Raw genomic sequence first — 19,065 nt, 5'->3', positions numbered from 1 at the left:
CCCTCCACTTAAACGTTAAACTTATTGAAGAAGGGGCTGTAGGGGGTTGATTTATGGAGCCAGATGGCCGCTCACTTGAATTCCCCTCTCTGTATTTACAAGTCTTGCTGTCTCTGGTGCCTGCTCTCAGATTTGAATGGGGAATTAAAGCTGTCATTTCCTGTTCCCCTTGAACCCATTCCCTGTCCCCCCAGGACCACACTGGTTGGAATTCTCAATTTGTTGTGTTTTTAAGTGGGAGTGTCACTTTCTAATGCTCTTGTTAGTTACTTGGATCCAATCCAGTTAATGCAGAAGCTTTCTAACCGGATGCACTCTACCCCCAGCTCTGATTTTGCTAAAGTTACTAAATGAAAACAGTGCCATTTACAGGAAATGTTTTTTATTAACATACGGAACAGAAACTGTGCAGGCTCTCTGATCTGACAGTCAGCAATCTGACCTTCCCTGGGTGCCCCTCTTCAAGTCCAGGCACCTCAGGTCACACCCAGCAATGCTGTGGAGATTCCAGTTCTATGCCTGATTCTCCCTGCGTGATCTCAGGGTGTCCTGGTGACTGTCGACGGCATGAAATTACCTTTGGATCCAGTGTTAGTAGATATAGCAAATCAAAACTAGCGGGAGGACTGAGAACTGTGGCAGAGACGGGGGATTTTGGGTAGGACTGCGCTAGTGAACATGGACACAAGGGGAGTTCTGGGGAAAGTTTGGTGCTGTTTCTTAAGAGCTGGAATGAGCTTTTTGTGTCTTTCAGGAGTCACTATTATCCATTTTTGTCTCAAACTGGGGTTAAATTGAAAAGTCCCCCCCTCTCCATCTGAGGCCTGGCACATCATCATCTCTGTCAGAATGTTTCCCAGTCTCCCCAGTGACTCAGAAGCACTGAGCAGACCCCTGTGTCTCTTTACTGTTTTACAATCTCACTCTATCATTTGAAGGATGACCTGCGTAATATTGAGGTTTCATAAAGTCCATTTCTTTCTCTCTCCTGTGGTCACCCTCTCGTGTAGTGAGATCACTGCATGATCTAGAACAGTGAGACCTTTGGACCCTTAAAATGGCATGAATGATCAAGCAGAGGATAGCAATGTCCATCCAGTGACTTCCCACTGTGTAGGGGCCAAGAGTGTCCACCCAGTGACTGCCCATCCCGCAGGGGGCAATGGTGCCCACCCAGTGAGTGTCCAACCTGCAGGGGGCAACAATGAGTGCCCAGCCTGCAGAAGGCAACATTACCCACCTGATGAGCACCCAGCCTGCAGGGGACAGAGACAGGGCAGCAAGACTTACCCCTCCTTGCGTAATTGCCTCCATGGATGAATACAAGTGGCTTCAGAACTGCACCAACAAGCTTTGTTGCCAAGGTGAGGGGTCAAATCCATGACCTTTGTCCAAAGTAGTTCTGGCCTTTGACGAGTTAATATCTGGACCAGATGAGGCATTCCTCGATCATGTTCCTCAGAGGTGCAGCTTCCCCATTTCCACTGGGGAACTCCCTAGTCTTGAAACCACATATAAGGTGGCTGAAGCAACACACACTCATTTACCCAACCCATGATCAGTTGGTTATATTCGCTTTCCTCCAGCCCCTAAAGGCAGTTGTTTTCATCCCAATGTTTCAATCTGTGTAAAACTTGTCTTAAAATTAGGTTTTTTTTTGAGAGGGTCAGGGTGTAAATGTTTAAATATCATTTGCTGGTTTCTGTGTCTCCGAGTTGTCCCTCGCTCTGCCTCCAGGGCCTTTACTTGATCGCTGGCTGCAGGTTCCAGCTTTGGAAAGTAGCTGGCCCTAGACTGTCAAACTTATGGGGCCCTGTTCTTTCCAACGTGACCAGTTATCTGTGGGGACAAAACTGTGCCCGTCCAATTACATTCAAATAACCAGAGGGATGTTTCTTGTTGTCTCTACCCAGAAGGGGAAAGCAGGAAAATCATTGGTTTGTCCCAAATGGTCAGTTGACTGAATTAGTGATGGTTTCCTAACCCAATACCGCCCATAAAAAGGGGGACTCCTATCATGAGAGTTCCATGTGTCATCATGTTTACTCTTCCTATGAAGTGAAGATTCTTTAAATTTCAGTAGCTTTGAATCAGGTGCTAACTGATTTGCCTTAGCTCAGACCAGCCATTTTGTATTTTTTTGATTCTATGTATTACTCTGTCCAAAAGAATAAAGCACTACGCATCAAGGCTTAGGCTCTGGAGTGTTTGAGTTTCACAACTGATTTACAAACCCTGCCCTTGTAAGCTTTGAAATCTGCTCTCCCTCCCTGTAGAATCAGAGGACGTGTAGCAGAAGTTGGTTATACAACAGATCGAAACTGGCACTGGCAGAAGTGGTTTCCTATTAGGATCAATGCAGGGCCACCGTTCACTATTTCCATCAATGTTTAGGAGTTGAAAATTGAAGGCATTTTCAATATTTGCAAGTGGCACCCAATTAGAATGTAGTTAATACAGAGAACTGAGATATAGAACAGTGCGAGGTAGAAAAGTGAAGCATGAGTAAGCCATGTATTCATTGCAAAATAAGCATCTACATGGAGTGGAGGAATAAAAGAATCCCGGGTTTCAGATCCACTTCAATGAGAGTTAATTAATTAGACTATTTCAATAAAAAGCAAACAAAGCAATAATTAATTTTGATGGAGGGATAAAATAGAAAGGCAGAACCTATATAGAATCTTGGTTGATTACACATGGAATACTTTTAAATTCATATTATAGACTCCTTTAAAATGGTGCATAGAGGATGTATCAGAACAATACCAGAGTGAATAGATTATACATGAAGAAATATTGCACAAACAAGGGCTCTCAGAAAGGAATACAATGGGGTAACCTGATGAGAGATTATGAAAAGGTTTGAGGTGAATATAGCAGAGGTGTATTCCACTTCTGAGGGAGACCAGAACTAGGGTGGTACAGTGGTTAGCTGTCTCACAGTGCCAGGGTTCGATTCCCAGCTTGGGTCACTGCGAGGAGTTAGCACATTCTCCCTGTAGTTGCACAGGTTTCCTCTGGGTGCTCTGGTTTCCTCCCATAGTCTGAAAGATGTGCTGGTTAGGTGCATTAACCCAAACAGACGCTGGAGCGTGGTGACTAGGGGAATTTCACAGTAACTTCATCGCAAAGTTAATGTAAGCCTTACTTGTGACACTAATAAATAAATTTTAGGAGTTATAATGGGGGTTTTTGGACAAAACCTCTTTATTCAGAGTGGTTCAAAGAATGTGGAGTTCACTATCACAAGCAGAGGATCAGTACAGACCCATTGAAGGGAACATTAGATAATCACATGAGGGTGAAAGGAAGATAATATTGGTGAGGAGAGAGGGGCATTGTGAAGAATTAACAACAGCAGGAACTTGTTGGATTGAACGATCTGTTTTTGCTCCACAAATATTTTATGCTTAGATAAAATGTATTTTTAATCAAGCACCTTCACAGCCATCCACCCCCATCCCTGCCCCAATATCCAGCCACAACCATAGCAGCAGAATTGTAAGAAAAGTTTATTTGACAATAATATATACACTGCTTTAAATATTGCACTTGAGAGAGAGAGATTGGCATGCACAGACACTTTGTTATACAGTAGGTGAGAGATAAAGATATTTCAGTGCTTACCGAGTAAACATTCAGGCAATGTGGACAGACCAGAAGTTAGTGCCTTTGCCCAGTGAATCCACTGATAGATGGTCCCTTTGGAAAAGCACAGCTTCTGTTTTGTTCCTGGGCCTTGCTTTATGGAGAGCTTTAATGTTTGGGGTTGTTGATTCAGTCAAATTCTGCTCCTATAGACTATCAACCAGCTACTATTTTGGAACATTTTATTGTTACTTTTATTTGGAAATCAAGTATAGCCTTATTCGATCCATCTATCACAAGGCCCCCAATAATTAGGAGGCAGTCCTCGAATGGTTTCTGGTCTTCCCTCGTTACACTCATCTCCAAATTCAGTCAAGGAGTCATTGATGCTGAGCCCTATCCAGATCATTGTTATCGCCAGGAGGTTCTCTGAATTGCTTCGCCTATCCATTTACCAAATTTTTGAGTTTGTCTGTAACCATTTCTCTAATGTCAACTTTCTCCAAGTCTATTTATTCATGCATTTTGGGTGTTGCAGTGCAAGGCACACCTTTTGCATCTTTGCTCTTTGTACTTCTGTTCTCTTTACCCCTTATGGACCATCCTTTCTATCGTTATTCCCCCTTTCAGTTCTCCATTTATTTCAGCACTTTCAGTCTGTAATCTCCTCCTGTATCAAAATCCTCCAAGATATTTGGGCTATTGGGTAGTGAATTCCACACATTCGCCACCCTCTGGGTGAAGAAATTTCTCCTCACTTCAGTTCTAAAAGATTTATCCCTTAGTCTCAACATGTGTGGCCAGAAACTGAGTTAACAGTTTCAGGGCCTTTTGAACATCCCCAATTCTAATCACTCCACTGTTAGGTGGTTGTACCTTTAGCAGCCTAGGCCTAAGTGCTGGAATGCCCTTCCTAAACCAAACTTCTGACGCTACCCTGAATGCCAAGAGCTCTCACTTTCCCCTGTCCTGCTCTGACATGTTGGCAGTTTGCTAGGGGGAGAAGTTCCTTGTTGCTGCTTATCCCCCAACTCATCCATTGCATTCCTGTGCAGATGCACTCACCCTCAAGGCCATTGGATACCAACCAGGAATAGTAGGCTCAACCCCTACCCCCTTACCACCCCCACTTTGCCATCCCTCCCCTCCCTCTCCCTGATTCTACCTATTGAGTCAGCTCCAGTATATCCCACAGCTCTGTACATTTCTCTTTCCAAGTACTTATCCAATTATTTTTCAAAGTTACTCACAAATCTGCTTCAAGTGGCTCCTTCTAGAATATCATGCACTGTGGTTTTTAAAAAAAACTTCAACATCTCCACCCCCTCAGCTGAGAGTGAGACTTTCCTGGTCTGTTAAACATAGCAACTGAATCAGAGAGGGAGCTGCAGGGTCTGGATCTTATTATTGAATATCAGAGGTTGCTAGAAGTTGAAGCAGAAAGTCAGCAGTTTTCTGTGATTTCCCTATTTCTGTGGGGTGACTGTCCCATGATACTTGAGATTTATAGAGGCGGTGTTCTTTGAAAAATTCCAATTCTTTCAGAATTCATTTTGTTTTCTACTCAAGAAATGAATCACTTCCAAAGTTGTTGAACTTGTGTTTCTTCCCCCATTTCACAACGCTGCCCTGACGTTAAGCCTCTGGTCAGAGTGGAACCCATGGAGCATTCCGGAGGTTTGGGGGGGTGGTCTCTTGCTGGAGCTGCCAGTCTCCCGTCTCCTCTTCCGGACAATGACAGCTGCATCGATCATCTGCTGCTATCATCAAGGCAACCGGAAGATCCTCTAAAAAGCAGATGTGGAAAACATGAGGAATTTTGTAAATTGAGCAATTCAACTTGGTATTATTTTCGATGTGTGCGCAGCAGACCAGTTTAGATGGTTTAGTCCATCCCAATTTCATTCCCACAATACTGTGTTTGTGCCTTCACTTCTCTGGGCCCCAAGCTCAGGAATTCCCCCTCTAAATCTCAGCTTCCATTAAGATATTGCTTAAAACCTACACCTTTGTGCACGTTTTTGTCACTGTATGTGTCTCTGAATCTCTCTGTCTGATCAGGTTCAGGTGAGGCACTTCAGGATGTTTGACCACATTAAATACACTTTGCTGTTTCCTGGAGACACTGTTCAGTCAAGCAGCTCTCAACACCAGCTCCTCCTGCCATTCGTCCTTCACCCTCTCTGCATCGTCGATCTCTTTCTTTAGGATTTTTCTAACTGCCCCTTAAATGTCTGTCTCGTAAACATTATACACATGGAAAGATACGAATGTAACTATTACAGCAACAATCCGCGATTAAAAGGATTCACAGTTTTACAAATAAAGTTAATGGGCTCACAACCGTTAATGGTGAGGGAAATCAGAAGAAGATCAGTTAATCAAGATGGACTGAGGGATATGAGGAAAAGGTGGATTAACGGTGATTGATTGCAAGTAAATGGGGAAGGATATGGGTGAATTTGATTTGATTTACTATTGTCAAATGTATTAGTGTACAGTGAAAAATATTGTTTCTTGCATGCTATACAGACAAAGCATACAGTTCATAGAAGGTGGACTGAAGGTGAGGAATACAGGGGAGATTGTGCGCTGACAGGTGAGGGATATGGGGAGATGAGTAGGATACAGGTCTGCTGGTGATGATCTGTTTTCTGTAATGGTGCTGTTGCTGATGGGGAAGGTGTGGTACATGTTCTTACCGTTATTCACCACATTCAGTGGGAGCTGCTTCTGTTTTTTCATTCTCTGCACAGCCAGGTACAAAGTGAATGGGATGAAGATGCACAACAACAAAATAATGGCGACAATCGCAACAATCCCTTCATTCTTTCCTGTTTAGATGAAGAAAAGAGTGAAAGGGAGAGAGAGTATCTGAGCTCCTTTCATTATCAGTGGAGAAATGGTGATAATTAAAACAGTTATTTTAAGGTAATCAACTTTTATTTAGCAAATTGACAATGAACAATTGACAAAGAGCAATGAACGGAGGTGCCTGGATAATTGTCAATCACATCAGCAGTTAGCAGTGACTGGGATTGTTTTTTTATCCACATTTTGTATTCTGTATCTATCCTCCACTGACTGCATTGTGCCAGTGAAATTTTTTTGCTTTTATCACCAAACATTGCTATAGTTTCGGTCGTGAGTTCTGTTTGCTGTAGTTTGCAAAAACTCTTAAAATAGATATTGACATAAAACAGACTGTTTACAGTCTCACCACTTGCAGGTGGGGGTGTTTCTACGTGTCCACTACTTTATGTTTCCAGGTGGTAGAGGAAGAATCCTTGGTGAGGTGCTGCAGTGTACCTTGTATACACACTGCTGTCACTGTGCATTCAAGGTGGAGAGGCTGAGTGTTGAAAGGTGGGGGATAGGATGCCAGTCAGCCAGGCTGCTGTGTCCTGGATGGTGTTGGACTTCTTCAGTGGTGTTGGAGATCTTTTGGTTGTTTTTTTTGTCAAACAAACTGTAATGTACTGAGTGGGATTAACCATGGGGGGGGTAACACCATGGACAGTGGCGAGATGGAGTTTGATTTGCTGCAGTGATTAGCTCAGTACTCTTTTGTATATAAACACATGTCTGACTAAGCTCCTGATTGCAAGCTGCTGTTACTTCCTCAGCCTCTCTCATCCATGTTTTCGGGCAAGAGGTTGAGGATATGTGGAGGCACCTGGTACCGGCATCACTACTCACTGCTTCCCCCATCCGCTCTCAGTACCGATCACACCTCAGTCACTGAGCTCGAGTGAGGTTCAAAAGGGGTATGACACTCAAGATGTACTTCAGCCTCTCTGCTTCAGAGGCTGACTGACCACACTCCATACCTCTGGCATTTTCTCTTCATTATGCAAGATTTAGTTGCCATGTTTCTGGATTATGTTAGAACAGAATCATAGAATCTTACAGCACAGAATGTGACCATTCAACCCATTGTGCTGTGACAACTCGGGGAGGGGGTGGAATTCTAAGCAAGTTGGTCTTCATTTTCATGAAGAGTTAATGCAAGGAACAGTCAGCTACCTTCGATCGGTGTCCAGTCCGGCTGTTTTGCAGTTGTGTGTGCTGAGCTAGTTGGAAACGTTCTGATGGTCGGTGGAACTCCGCATATTTTGTCCTCTGTACGGGAACCATTTCTGATGACTTGGAGGCCTTTTGCCAAACAGCTAGAATAATAAACACAAAAGCAGATTATACACAGACCATACAAACACAATCGCTCAGACTGTACAAACCAATTCAGCTTCTTTGTATTTGAAATATTTTTGGAAACTTGTGCAATGACTGTTCTGGTCCGTAGGAGGGAGCTTGCTTCAAGTGGTTTTCTCTCATTGCCTGCACACACCAGCTGGAGAGCAAATGATTCATTCAGCACCAATTAGCTGCACTGAAGGATAGAGGAAGTGTTCAGAAAGCTCATGCTGTTAGCTGTGGTTATGAGTGGTGCTTTTAAGTTTCCACTGGCAGCCCACTCTCTAACCTTCCAGTTTGTAAATGAATAGCACCAGTCCTGGATACCCTCTTAAAGGGGCATTGCTACATGGTAAAGTTGCTCATAGACATCTTCTTAAAGGGCTATTAAAATATCTAAAGGAATTTATATCATTGGCTTAGTTGACAGGTGATAATGGAGGAGCTTTATGACATCATCACAGGACCAGCCAGTAGGGGTTCCCTATTTCAATTCCCTCTGCAAAAAAAATGTATCCCACAATCCCCTCCCTCCTAAAGGTGAGCTGTCACTGCCAGGTTAGGTGTTGTGGGTACTGGGCATCATTTGCTATCTACCCAAATGAACATAAGAAATAGGAGCAGGAGTAGGCCATCCAGCCCCTTGAGCCTGCCCCACCATTCAACAAGATCATGGCTGATCTGTCGTGTCTCAGTTCCACATTCCCGCCCTCTCCCCATAACCCTTAATCCCCTCGCTTATCAAAAACCCATCAACCCGCGTCTTAAAAATATTTAGCGAGGCAGCCTCCACCACTTCAACAGGCAGAGAATTCCAGAGATTCACCACCCTTTGAGTGAAGAAGTTCCTCCTCAACTCCGTTCTAAACCACTCCCCTTTATCTTGAGGCTGTGCCCCCTAGTCCTACTGTCCTTTCTGAGTGGGAAGAGCCTCTCCACCTCTATCCTATCCATCCCATTCATCATCTTATATGTCTCAATGAGATCTCCCCTCATTCTTCTAAACTCTAACGAGTACAAGCCTAGTTTATTCAGCCTCTCCTCATAGCTCAACCCCCTCAACTCCGGTATCAGCCTAGTAAACCTCCTCTGCACTCCCTCCAAGGCCAAAATATCCTTGCGTAAGTGTGGCGACCAAAACTGCACACAGTACTCCAGCTGCGGCCTCACCAATGCTCTATACAGCTGCAGCAAGACCTCCCTACTTTTATATTCAATCCCCCTCGCTATGAAGGCCAGCATCCCATTAGCCTTCCTGACCACCTGCTGCACCTGCAGGCTGGGTTTTTGCGACTCATGCACAAGGACCCCGAGGTCCCTCTGCACCGTTGCCTGTTGCAGTTTTTCGCCCCGTAAGTAATAGTCCTTCCTACCATTATTCCTACCAAAGTGGACCACCTCGCACTTGCCAACATTAAATTCCATTTGCCATTTCCTGGCCCATTCACCCAGCCTATCTAGATCCTTCTGCAGATTCTCCACACCCTCCGCGCAATTTGCCGTTCCACCAATCTTGGTGTCATCAGCAAATTTCGACACCATACACTCGGTTCCCTCCTCCAGATCATCTATATACATGGTAAATAGCTGAGGCCCCAGCACCAAACCCTGGGGCACTCCACTAGTCACCAACCGCCAATCCGAATAGCACCCATTAACCCCCACTCTGCCTCCTATTTGACAACCAATCCTCTATCCACGCTAACACCCTACCCCCAACTCCATGCCCCCTTCTGCAATAACCTCTTGTGAGGTACCTTGTCAAATGCCTTCTGAAAATCAAGAAAGACCACATCCACCGGCTCTCCTCTATCCACCGCCCTAGAGACATCCTCATAGAACTCCAATAAATTTGTCAGACACAACTTCCCCTTAATGAAACCGTGCTGCGTCTGCTCTATCAAGCAATTCCCCTCAAGATGCCTCGCTATTTCCTACTTGATGACGGATTCTAACATTTTACCTACAACAGACGTTAAACTAACCGGCCTATAATTCCCTGCCTTTTGCCTGGCACCCTTCTTAAACAACGGCGTAACATTATCCGCTTTCCAATCTTCCGGCACTTCCCCGGAATCCAGCGATGTTTGGAAAATAACCACCAAGGCATCCACTATCACCTCCGCCATTTCTTTCAGAACCCTCGGATGCATTCCATCCGGTCCTGGTGACTTGTCCACAATTAGTCCCTCCAGTCTGTCAAGCACCGCCTCTGTAGTAACAGTAATGTCATTGAGACCCTCCAGTCCTACCACCTTTCCATCGCTAACACCCGGCAAATTATTCATGTCTTCCTCCGTGAAGACCGAAACAAAAAAGTTATTCAAGACCTCAGCCATTTCCCCATCCCCTACCACTAAGTCCCCCCTCTCATCCTCTAAGGGTCCAACGTTCACCCTAGCCAGCCTCTTCCTTTTTATATATTTATAAAAACATTTTTAAAAAATGGCTACGGTACACGTGTGAGCCTTGATGTCATTGACATAAGATACTCATCCATAGGGGGCATCACCTCCCAGAGCTTTCCCTCACAAACAGGAAAACAGTCCCTATCCCAGGAAAGCCGAGCCCCTTCTTGATGCTGAGTCTGAGACCAGGAAATTCAGTACAACCCCCCACTCTCACCCCATCTCCAATCCAACCTCATTACTCGAGGCTCAGATACAATGAATCAACTCAGTGATCCACAATAGTTATGATTGGCCTATAGCGTGACATTGTTGTGTGCTTGGTTCCAATCTCACCAGCTGCAGTCGCCCTCTCTGCTCCAGTTTCCTCAATTTGTCCAGGTTTTGCCTCTTCCTCTCTTTGTAACATCCTATAGCTATCCAAGGTCTCTCTTCCCCCTCACTAAACCCTGTATTCCCCAACATTTTTGGGCATGTTATTTGTATCCTCCTTTGTGAAAACAGAACCAAAATATGTATTTAGTTGTTCAGCCATTTCTTTTCCCCCCACCCCCCATTATAAATTCCCCTGTTTCTGATTGTAAGGGACCTATATTAGTCTTCACCAATCTTTTTCTCTTCACACTTGTATAAAAGCTTTTACTGTCAGTTTTTATGTTCCTTGCAAGTTTACTAATGTACTCTACTTTCTGTTTCTTAATAAATCCCTTGGAATTCTTTTGTTGCATTCTAAACTGCTTCTAATCCTCAGGTCTGCTGTTATTTTCGTACCAGTTTGTATGCCTCTTCCTTGGATCTAATACTATCTCTAATTTCCCTTGAAAGCCATGGTTTAGCCACCTTTCCCGTTTTATTTTTGCACCAGACAGGGATAAGAAAAAATTGTTGCAGTTTACCCATGCACTGTTTGAATGTTTACCATTGTCTATCCACCATTATCTCTTTAAATAACATTTATTAAATAGTCAACTTGCGCCTGATCTCATCACTACTTGCACATACATCAAGTTAATTGCTTCACCATGATGGTGCTGTAAACTGCCTGGGCCCTAATCTCTGGAATTTCCTCCATAAAGTTCTCCAACTCTTTCTCCCACTGTCCCAATATCTCCCTCCATAGCTTAGTGTCAAATGCTACTTGATAATTGGAACACCTTGGGATGTTTTACTATGTTAAAGGTGCTACGTAAATGCAAATTGTTATTGTGCTTATTAATATCTCCCTCAGAAAAGTTGTTTTTCTTCCTAAGTCTTTTAAGCATTTCCCCTGGGTTCCGAATGCAGTTCCAATTGACAACTTACTCTGTCCAGGGTTTACAAACGCTACCCTCTCTGTCAGAGTATGTACCATGTGGGCAGTCACGGCAAACTGTATCCTTGAAAGAGTTACCTGGAAGAAGAAAGATGTAATTTTGTTATTCTTAACCCCCTGAAACCTGCCAACCAATGCTTCATCCAAAATATTCCAATCCATTTGATCATGAGGTGTTGTCAATGCTGAAAGCCAATCATTTAGTTCAGCAGGGAGAAACTGTAGAGAGATATCAGAGAGTAAAATAGAGCAGCCACAGTGAGTGGGGTCACACAAATTGGTAATTTGTGTGCATTACTGCAGTATTGTTGTGATTGCTAACCCTGTCAAAGAATCAGCAGCAAAACTGCAGTAATACACAGTCCCGCAAAATGTTCATTTCCCGAAGAAGTCAACTATAAATTTCCCCACTGTCCTGAGAAAAATCAGAATGTAAAGATAGGTTTATAGGCCAAAGTACTGGAGCAAAGTACTAGAATCCAGTCTTCCCCAACCCCAAACTCCAGAATTCAGACACCCCCAACCCTAGAATCCAGACCCATCACCCACCCCCTCCCCGAACCCGAGTCCAGCTCTTCAGGGGTGAGGGGAGAGGGCGGGGGGGGGGCGGGGAGGTTGGAAGAGGAAAGCTTTAACCTCGACAGTTAATAGAATAGACAGCAGACAACATGAGTGGAACATTTCCACCTTCTCACTCAAACCTTGTTGACTGTCAGAGGATGTGGCTTCTACAACAATCTGTTTTCAGAAGGTTCTTACATTGGGTGACTCAGCAAGTGGTGAGACTAATCGTCAATCATGTCCTTTCTACCTCACATGTTTGGGGTAAGAGGCAAAATGACTCTTCCATCCATCCCCTCCAGCTTGTGATCTGATCTTTCAGATTCCTCTTCCCTAGAGTAGTGTGATGTCTGAGCCATTGGCATGTGATTCAGTGACTGATTCCTTTCTCGCTCTCTGGTAAAGCAGCTGCAACTCCTGAAAATACTTGTTATTTTCCTATTCTGAATAGACATTGATCCACCTTGTAAAAACACATTACAGGTCAAGTGGCCACAGCGATGATCTCGATAGCTGGCACGATTTGAAAGATTTTTGTGAAAACTTAGGCATGTGCCTAATAATGTTGAGGGATATTTAACCAAAATCTCTGGTGACTAAAATTCTCAACAGCTATGGGAAAGTGGAAGGGATTTGATTGAACCTTGGGAAAGTATTCCCTTCCAAATGGAGCTGACAGTACTGACTAGGAGCAATATTCAGATTATGTCAGACTGTATTAATTATATCTTGACATTTGTAGATAATTCTTAAAGAGGAATAAAACAAATGGTTTGGAAACTGCTTTCATCAGAATGTCTTACCTTTCTCTTGTATATCCTGTCCTCGTGTGCACACTGTGTGCACTTGACAGGATCTGCATTCTTTGGTGGTACACATGAATCCCTCCATGCAGCCACACTTAGTGTTGGATGTTGTGGTGCACTCTTCTAGGATCAAGAACTTCCCTTGCAAAACAGAAAAACAGATGTCACTTGTTTGTTCTCCCTCCATTTCTATGTACTTCTCTCTATTTGTGTTACTGTTCCTGCATATCCAGTGTCATTCCTCCCCTGCTCCTCAGAAGAATGGGTGTCTATTGCGAATGCATAGTGAGGCAGCACCAGGTAACACTTGCAGAAGACACTTACCTCCCTTACAGGGCTGGCACTTTTTGCAGTGGCTTCCCCTGTTCGGGCTGTCTGTATATGATCCTGCTGGACAGGACTTGCACTGTTCATTATCAAGGTAATAGCCTGTTAACAAGAAAGACCGTTACTCATCAATTGTGTGCAACCAGTACAGATTTCTCTGCTTCTCCCCTTAACAATTGTCCTGCAGTTTAATATGAGCAGTGGCCACCCTCCAGTGCCTCACTATTCTCAGAATATGTCAGTTAAGATTTGCAGAGCTTTGAGAATGGAGCAGGAGACTGGGACTAAGTGGATAGATCTTTCAGAGGGCCAGAAAAGGCATGGGGTAACACACCAGCGTTCTACAAGTTCCATCCTGACCTTGCCTGGTGACACCTCAGGCACACCTAGCAACAATTGTTGGGAATAATTGGGAATTAGATTTGTGTTTGGAGGCATGCATTGAAGTTGAATTCTCCTCCAACAAGGGCTGAAGGGGAGGAAAGCAGCTGTTAATATTAACAAACAAACTTCCACTGAGCTGGTTCTCCCTCAGTGAAACTGAGCTTAACCTAAACCACTCAATTCCCCTCCCTCCCCTCTGCCTTCCCACACTCATTCTCTTCCTCCCTCACTCCATCTCTCTTGGGAGTAGGGCCAATCACTGCGGAGGTAAAATAGGCCAGTGAGGTTTCCCACAAGATCCTTTCCTCTATTGACTGCTAAAGGAGAGACTTGTGCACAAAATTCAGGCTGACTCTCCAGTCAGCACCAAGGGGGTGCTGCATTGTCAGAGACGCTAATTTTCAGAGGAGATGTTAAAATGCGACCCAGTCTGCCTTCTCAGGTAAACAATCCCATGACACTACTTCAGAAGGACAACAAGGGTGTAATCCTGGTGATTTGGTCAATATTTATCTCTCAATCAACATCATCACTTGAGATTGCCTGCAAGCTCCCACAAACATTGCTGTTTGTGGGAGCTTGCTGTGCACAAAATGGCAGCTGCTATTCCTCCATTACACTGACTATATTTGAAAAAGTATTTAATTGGCTGTAAAAAACCTTTGGGACTTCCTGAAACTGTGACACTGTATACAAATGTAAATTCATTTTTCCTGATTGAAAACTTTGGTATGTGTTTTCAGACTTAAGTATCTTTCCCCCAATGGGGGAAGGTGGAAGAGAGAATATCTGGGGTGCGTGGGGTCCTTGATTATGCTGGCCGCATTTTCGAGGCAGCGGGAAGTATAGAGAAAGTCAATGGATGGGAGGCTGGTTTACACGATGGACTGGACTACATTCATGACCTTTTGAAAGCCACATAATGATTCTTGAAATATCTGAATAATTTTGTCACATCTGATTCAGAGTTATTTCAGAACCTCAAACTCCCCAATGAGTAATTGAATCTGTCGACCTGGGTGAGCAGGGCAGTGATTCATCTTCCCTCTGAAACCAATACAGTACAGATATCAAACAGGGTGCCAATTCTGCCTCTGTACACCTGCCCCTCAGCTCTGCCCCCTTTCAATCTCTCAGCCACTCACCCTTCAGAATCAACCACCCTCCTCCCAAAGGCACAGGGCTGCCTGATGTTTGGTTCTTGATTTCAATGTGATAGTGTTCCAAACTGAGCCTTCAAGATCAGGGTGATCCCAGGTTCATTTCTGTATCCATTCTGAGTTAGCCCATCCCTCAGGACATTATAGCTGACTCATGGTGACCCAGGCTAAAGAGGGGAGAGCATCTCGGTGAAATCCATATCTCAGTCCTGTACATTTATGGGTTTCAGCTGGAGAATACCTTCCAGTGCAGGACATTGAGGCTAATTATGCAACACTGGCTGAGATCAGCCACCTCAGCACAGGCCAGAGATTGGATCCTGAAACTTCCTAAAATTGGATGCCTGGATAATTATATATTAAACTGTGTTGGGGGGGTAGGGATTGGGGGTGGAGATGGTGCAGGGATGGGAGAAGGGTGCAGGGATTTGGGGGGAAGTAGCGCAGGGATGAGAGAAGGAGGCAGGGATTGGGGGGTGTAGGCTTAGGGATTAAGCAGTGGGGGGCACATATGGATTGGGGATTTAGGCGCCACAGGGATTGTGGGGAGAAGTCGGTGATTGTGGGGAGGGGAGCAGGGATTGCAGGGAGGGAGCAGGGATTTGTGGCAACAGAAACTGGGGAGGGGGGCAAGGATTGCAGGGAGAGGGAGGGGGACAGGGAGGGGGACCTTCTCTGTGCACCAGTGGAGAAATCTGGTGTGTTACATTCATCTCTCATCAAAACAGCTCAACATTGTCCTTTCCTTGTGAGGCTCCCACTGGGATATCCTCGCACAATCATCAATAAACATACAGATAAGCACCATTCAAACTACTGGGGAATGTTGTCACACAGTGAAATTGCACAGCTTGGGGGAATAGGAGGCTGCCAGTATGCCCCCTCCTATTCAGGTACAGGACAGTGATGGAGGGAGCCCTGGAGTCCCTTCTCATCCAATCTGGTGACTGCAGAGGGGACAGCGAGGACTACAAGCACCCCGGACATTCTCTCTTCCACCTTCTTCCTTCAGGAAAAAGATGCAAAAGTCTGTTGTCATGTACCAACAGACTCAAGAACAGCTTCTTCCCTGCTGCTGTCAGACTTTTGAATGAACCTACCTCGCATTAAGTTGATCTTTCTACACACCCTAGTATGACTGCAGAATGTAGTGTTACACTTTCTCGTTTCCTTCTCTATGAATGGTATGCTTTGTCTATAGTGTGCAAGAAACAATACTTTTCACTGTATACTAATACATGTGACAATAATAAATCAAATCAGCGAGGAGGGGGAAGGGTCAGCAGGGGGGAGGGGGTAGGCAGAAGGGTCAGTGAGGAGAGGAAGGATAGACAGTGTTCCTAAGCCCTTCCAAAAAATCTTGAATTACCCAATTGTGGATTTCCTGTCTAGATGAGATTTTGGGGAGTTTTTAAGGTGCTTTCATTTCCTGGAATAACCAAGAAACAATGTCTTAAGAAATATCCTGAATCTTTCCCCACTGAATGCCCTATGGGGGAATGGTACTGAGGCACACAGACCAGAGAGCTCAGACTGTGAAGAGTGAGCTGGCAGCAGGGAGAGGTCACGGTGTGACCAGGGAGATGGGGAAAGGCTTGGCAACTAAACCCCAGAATTCTGAAGAGTGGGAGTGGGGGGGGGGAAAGAGTTGAAAATCCAACCACACTACAGTGGCACAATGGTTAGCACTGCAGCCTCACAGCGTCAGGGAGCCGGGTTCCATTTCTGGCTTGGGCCACTATCTATATGAGTCTACACGTTCTCCCCATGTCTGCATGGGTTTCCTCCAGGTTTCTCCCCATGTCTGCATGGGTTTCCTCCAGGTTTCTCCCCATGTCTGCATGGGTTTCCTCCAGGTTTCTCCCCATGTCTGCATGGGTTTCCTCCAGGTTTCCTCCCACAGTCTGAAAAACATGCTGGTTAGGTGCATTGACCTGAACAGGCGCCGGACTGTGGCGACTAGGGGAATTTCACAGTAACTTGTGACTGATGAATAAACTTTAACTTTACCCACGTCTTATTGGTTGGTGTCTGCTGCAAAAATGTGGTGTCCGGTGAGGGACAGAGATGGAAATGCGATGCCCTACATAGTGGAATAGCCCACCTTGCACTCACTTTCCAGGCGCACCAACGGGATAAAGTGGTGGATGGGGAAATGGGTGGTGACAATGAGACAACAACAATCACAGCAAGGGGAAAGAGAGAGAGAGAATGGGAGGACGAGGGTGGGGGGGAGATAAGTGGGATGGTGGAAATAGGAATGAGGGAAAGGGGAAGGGGGGATAGAGCGAATAGAAGAGATGGGTGGGGAAGTAAAGAGTAAGGGGAGAGGAGAGGTAAGAAAGGATTTCGAAATGTACAGCCCTGTATACCTTGGGTCCCGGGACTGTGAATATTCACGTAGCGATTTGTAAATAATCTAATTCTGAAATTTCCAAAATACTGATGGTTTATGACTACAGACACACACACCGCATCGTCAGCAAGGTGTAAATTCATCTCGTGTAAGCACGAGTATTTCACACACAGTCCCTCAAAACTATGCAAAGCCTTCAATCCTCTGGGGGTTTCTCTGGCTGGGGTCACCGCGAGAACAGCCACTGAGCTCACTGCCTGGGGAACTGCGGCATAAATTTGGAAATGGGAGTGACAGGAGGATGTTTCAAAAAGGAAAAACGTGTGGAGTATTCCCTCAGAATCTGTTCTGCGCTGACACACACAGAACAGCACACTCTCCTTCTCGAATCTCCCCAATTCATTCCAGAAATACTCAGCATGTTTAGCATCATCAAGGATAGTTCACATTTCCTGTCTCCCCCTCAAGTAAATTTGAGGGAATCCCTCAACGTTCAGATAAAGTTTGCTAATTATTGCAGTTAGGAAAAGCTTTACCTTATTATATGTGTATCCCTTCCGACATCATACTGTCAACAGATAGCAAAATCTGGACAAATGTGTGTTGGAAATATAAAGACAGATGGTGAGAGAGACTGAGAATGAATGAGTGAGAGAGACTGAGAATGAATGAGTGAGAGAGATAGAGTGAGATAATGAGAGAGAATGAGAGATGGTGAAAGAAACAGAGTGAATGAGAGAGACAGATAGTGAGAGATAAAATAGTGAAAGACAAATAGTGAGAGAGACACCGAGACTACAGTGAAAAGTTCCGCGAGTCAGAGTAAGGGTGGACACCAGCTGGTCTCCCTACCTGCTCGACAGTTGTCTCCCGCAGTTAACTTCACCAACATGAGGAGTGCAAGCAGCAGAGCTCGACTTTCCATCCTCTCTGTTCACAGCAGCCAATGCAGTGAGTGAGGCCGCCTTCACTCTCTGGTTATTGAGTTTGTGTGTGAGCAGGGATTAAAGGGGGCGGTTTGCCTGACGCACTGGGGGAAAACCCAGTTTGTGGGAGCCGTGGGGCTGAGCATCTCATAGCCCTGTCCTACCCAGCCCCCATTCCCCCCCCCCCGGGGTGGCCTGGACATCCCCTTCCGCTGAAACTGCCCCCCATCCCCCGCCAGCCCTGTTACAAAGCTCACCCCGGTTGTATTTACTGCTCTCCCAGAATCTGCACCCGGAGTTTCCCTCTAACTTTATTCTGGTAATTCTCAATGATGCAAGGGCTGAAGTTATTGAACAATCTGACTCTGGGCCTGCACCCCCCGCCCCACACCGTAAATGTGAAAGAGGCACAGGAGGAGGCAATTCTCCGCCTGAGTTGCGGCTCGACAGCATTTGCTGTCTCTGAGCAGAGGACGCCGGGCCAAAGAAATCCCCCAGGGGGACGTGCTGCACCAGCGGAGGAGCTGTTTTTGTAAACAGAAATTGACCCCAAGCCCTGCCTGCTCCCTCAGCTTCCCCTTTGACAGGGAGCAGGAGTGTTCTCCCTGCTGTTCCAATAAATACCCAGCCAACCCGCTCACTGTTACCTCGCTGTGTGTGGGATCTTATTGTGTCCAGTCTGACTTTCCTGCAGTGACTACACAACGGCTTCTACTGATACCTCTAACTCAAGGAAGACACCTTAAGATGCTTAATGGGAGTAAGGAGGTTTAAGGGAATGTGGCCAGAAGCTCAATCCAAGAGGGTGTTAGGAAGCTGGAGGAGGGGGCGGGTGGCATAATTTACAACAATGGTAAATCGTTGGAAGTGCTTTGGGATGTTGCAAAAATCACTTTATAAATGGAAATCTTTCTCTCTACCTCTCCGCCTCTGCACCCCCCCCCCAAGTTACTAATGAAGTAGATGACGATTGATCTGTCTCTGGAAATCCATTTACCCACCTTTCCCTCCATATCCTCAGCCCAACCTCCCCTCCATAT

General features: G+C 45.3%; 1 protein-coding gene across 1 annotated transcript; it reads right to left on the bottom strand.

Annotated features, from left to right (window-relative positions):
* Nucleotides 1-4,748: 4,748 nt before the first annotated feature.
* LOC145360165 (tumor necrosis factor receptor superfamily member 9-like) lies at nucleotides 4,749-18,154 on the bottom strand. Its single transcript, XM_080215166.1, has 7 exons — nucleotides 17,952-18,154; nucleotides 13,197-13,301; nucleotides 12,870-13,013; nucleotides 11,496-11,583; nucleotides 7,618-7,760; nucleotides 6,294-6,425; nucleotides 4,749-5,378 (listed from the first exon to the last, which is right to left on the bottom strand). The coding sequence occupies exons 1-7, from the start codon at nucleotides 18,022-18,024 to the stop codon at nucleotides 5,239-5,241; spliced, it is 825 nt and encodes a 274-aa protein (XP_080071292.1). The 5' UTR covers nucleotides 18,025-18,154; the 3' UTR covers nucleotides 4,749-5,238.
* Between the last annotated feature and the right edge of the window lie 911 nt (nucleotides 18,155-19,065).

The sequence above is a fragment of the Carcharhinus amblyrhynchos genome, chromosome 30 (assembly GCF_965287045.1).
Source record: "Carcharhinus amblyrhynchos chromosome 30, sCarAmb.v2.hapA, whole genome shotgun sequence".
Taxonomy (NCBI): domain Eukaryota; kingdom Metazoa; phylum Chordata; class Chondrichthyes; order Carcharhiniformes; family Carcharhinidae; genus Carcharhinus; species Carcharhinus amblyrhynchos.
This window is presented reverse-complemented; position numbering and strand designations above follow the sequence as displayed.

What these genes read in the sequence shown, in the direction of transcription:
- LOC145360165 (XM_080215166.1), bottom strand. Translation starts at nt 18,024, where the DNA reads ATGGAAAGTCGAGCTCTGCTGCTTGCACTCCTCATGTTGGTGAAGTTA. An exon ending in ACAGGATATACAAGAGAAAG is followed by an intron (nt 11,584 to 12,869) that starts GTAAGACATTCT and finishes TTCTTCTTCCAG; the next exon opens with GTAACTCTTTCAAGGATACA. An exon ending in GGACTGGACACCGATCGAAG is followed by an intron (nt 6,426 to 7,617) that starts GTAGCTGACTGT and finishes TCATCTAAACAG; the next exon opens with GAAAGAATGAAGGGATTGTT.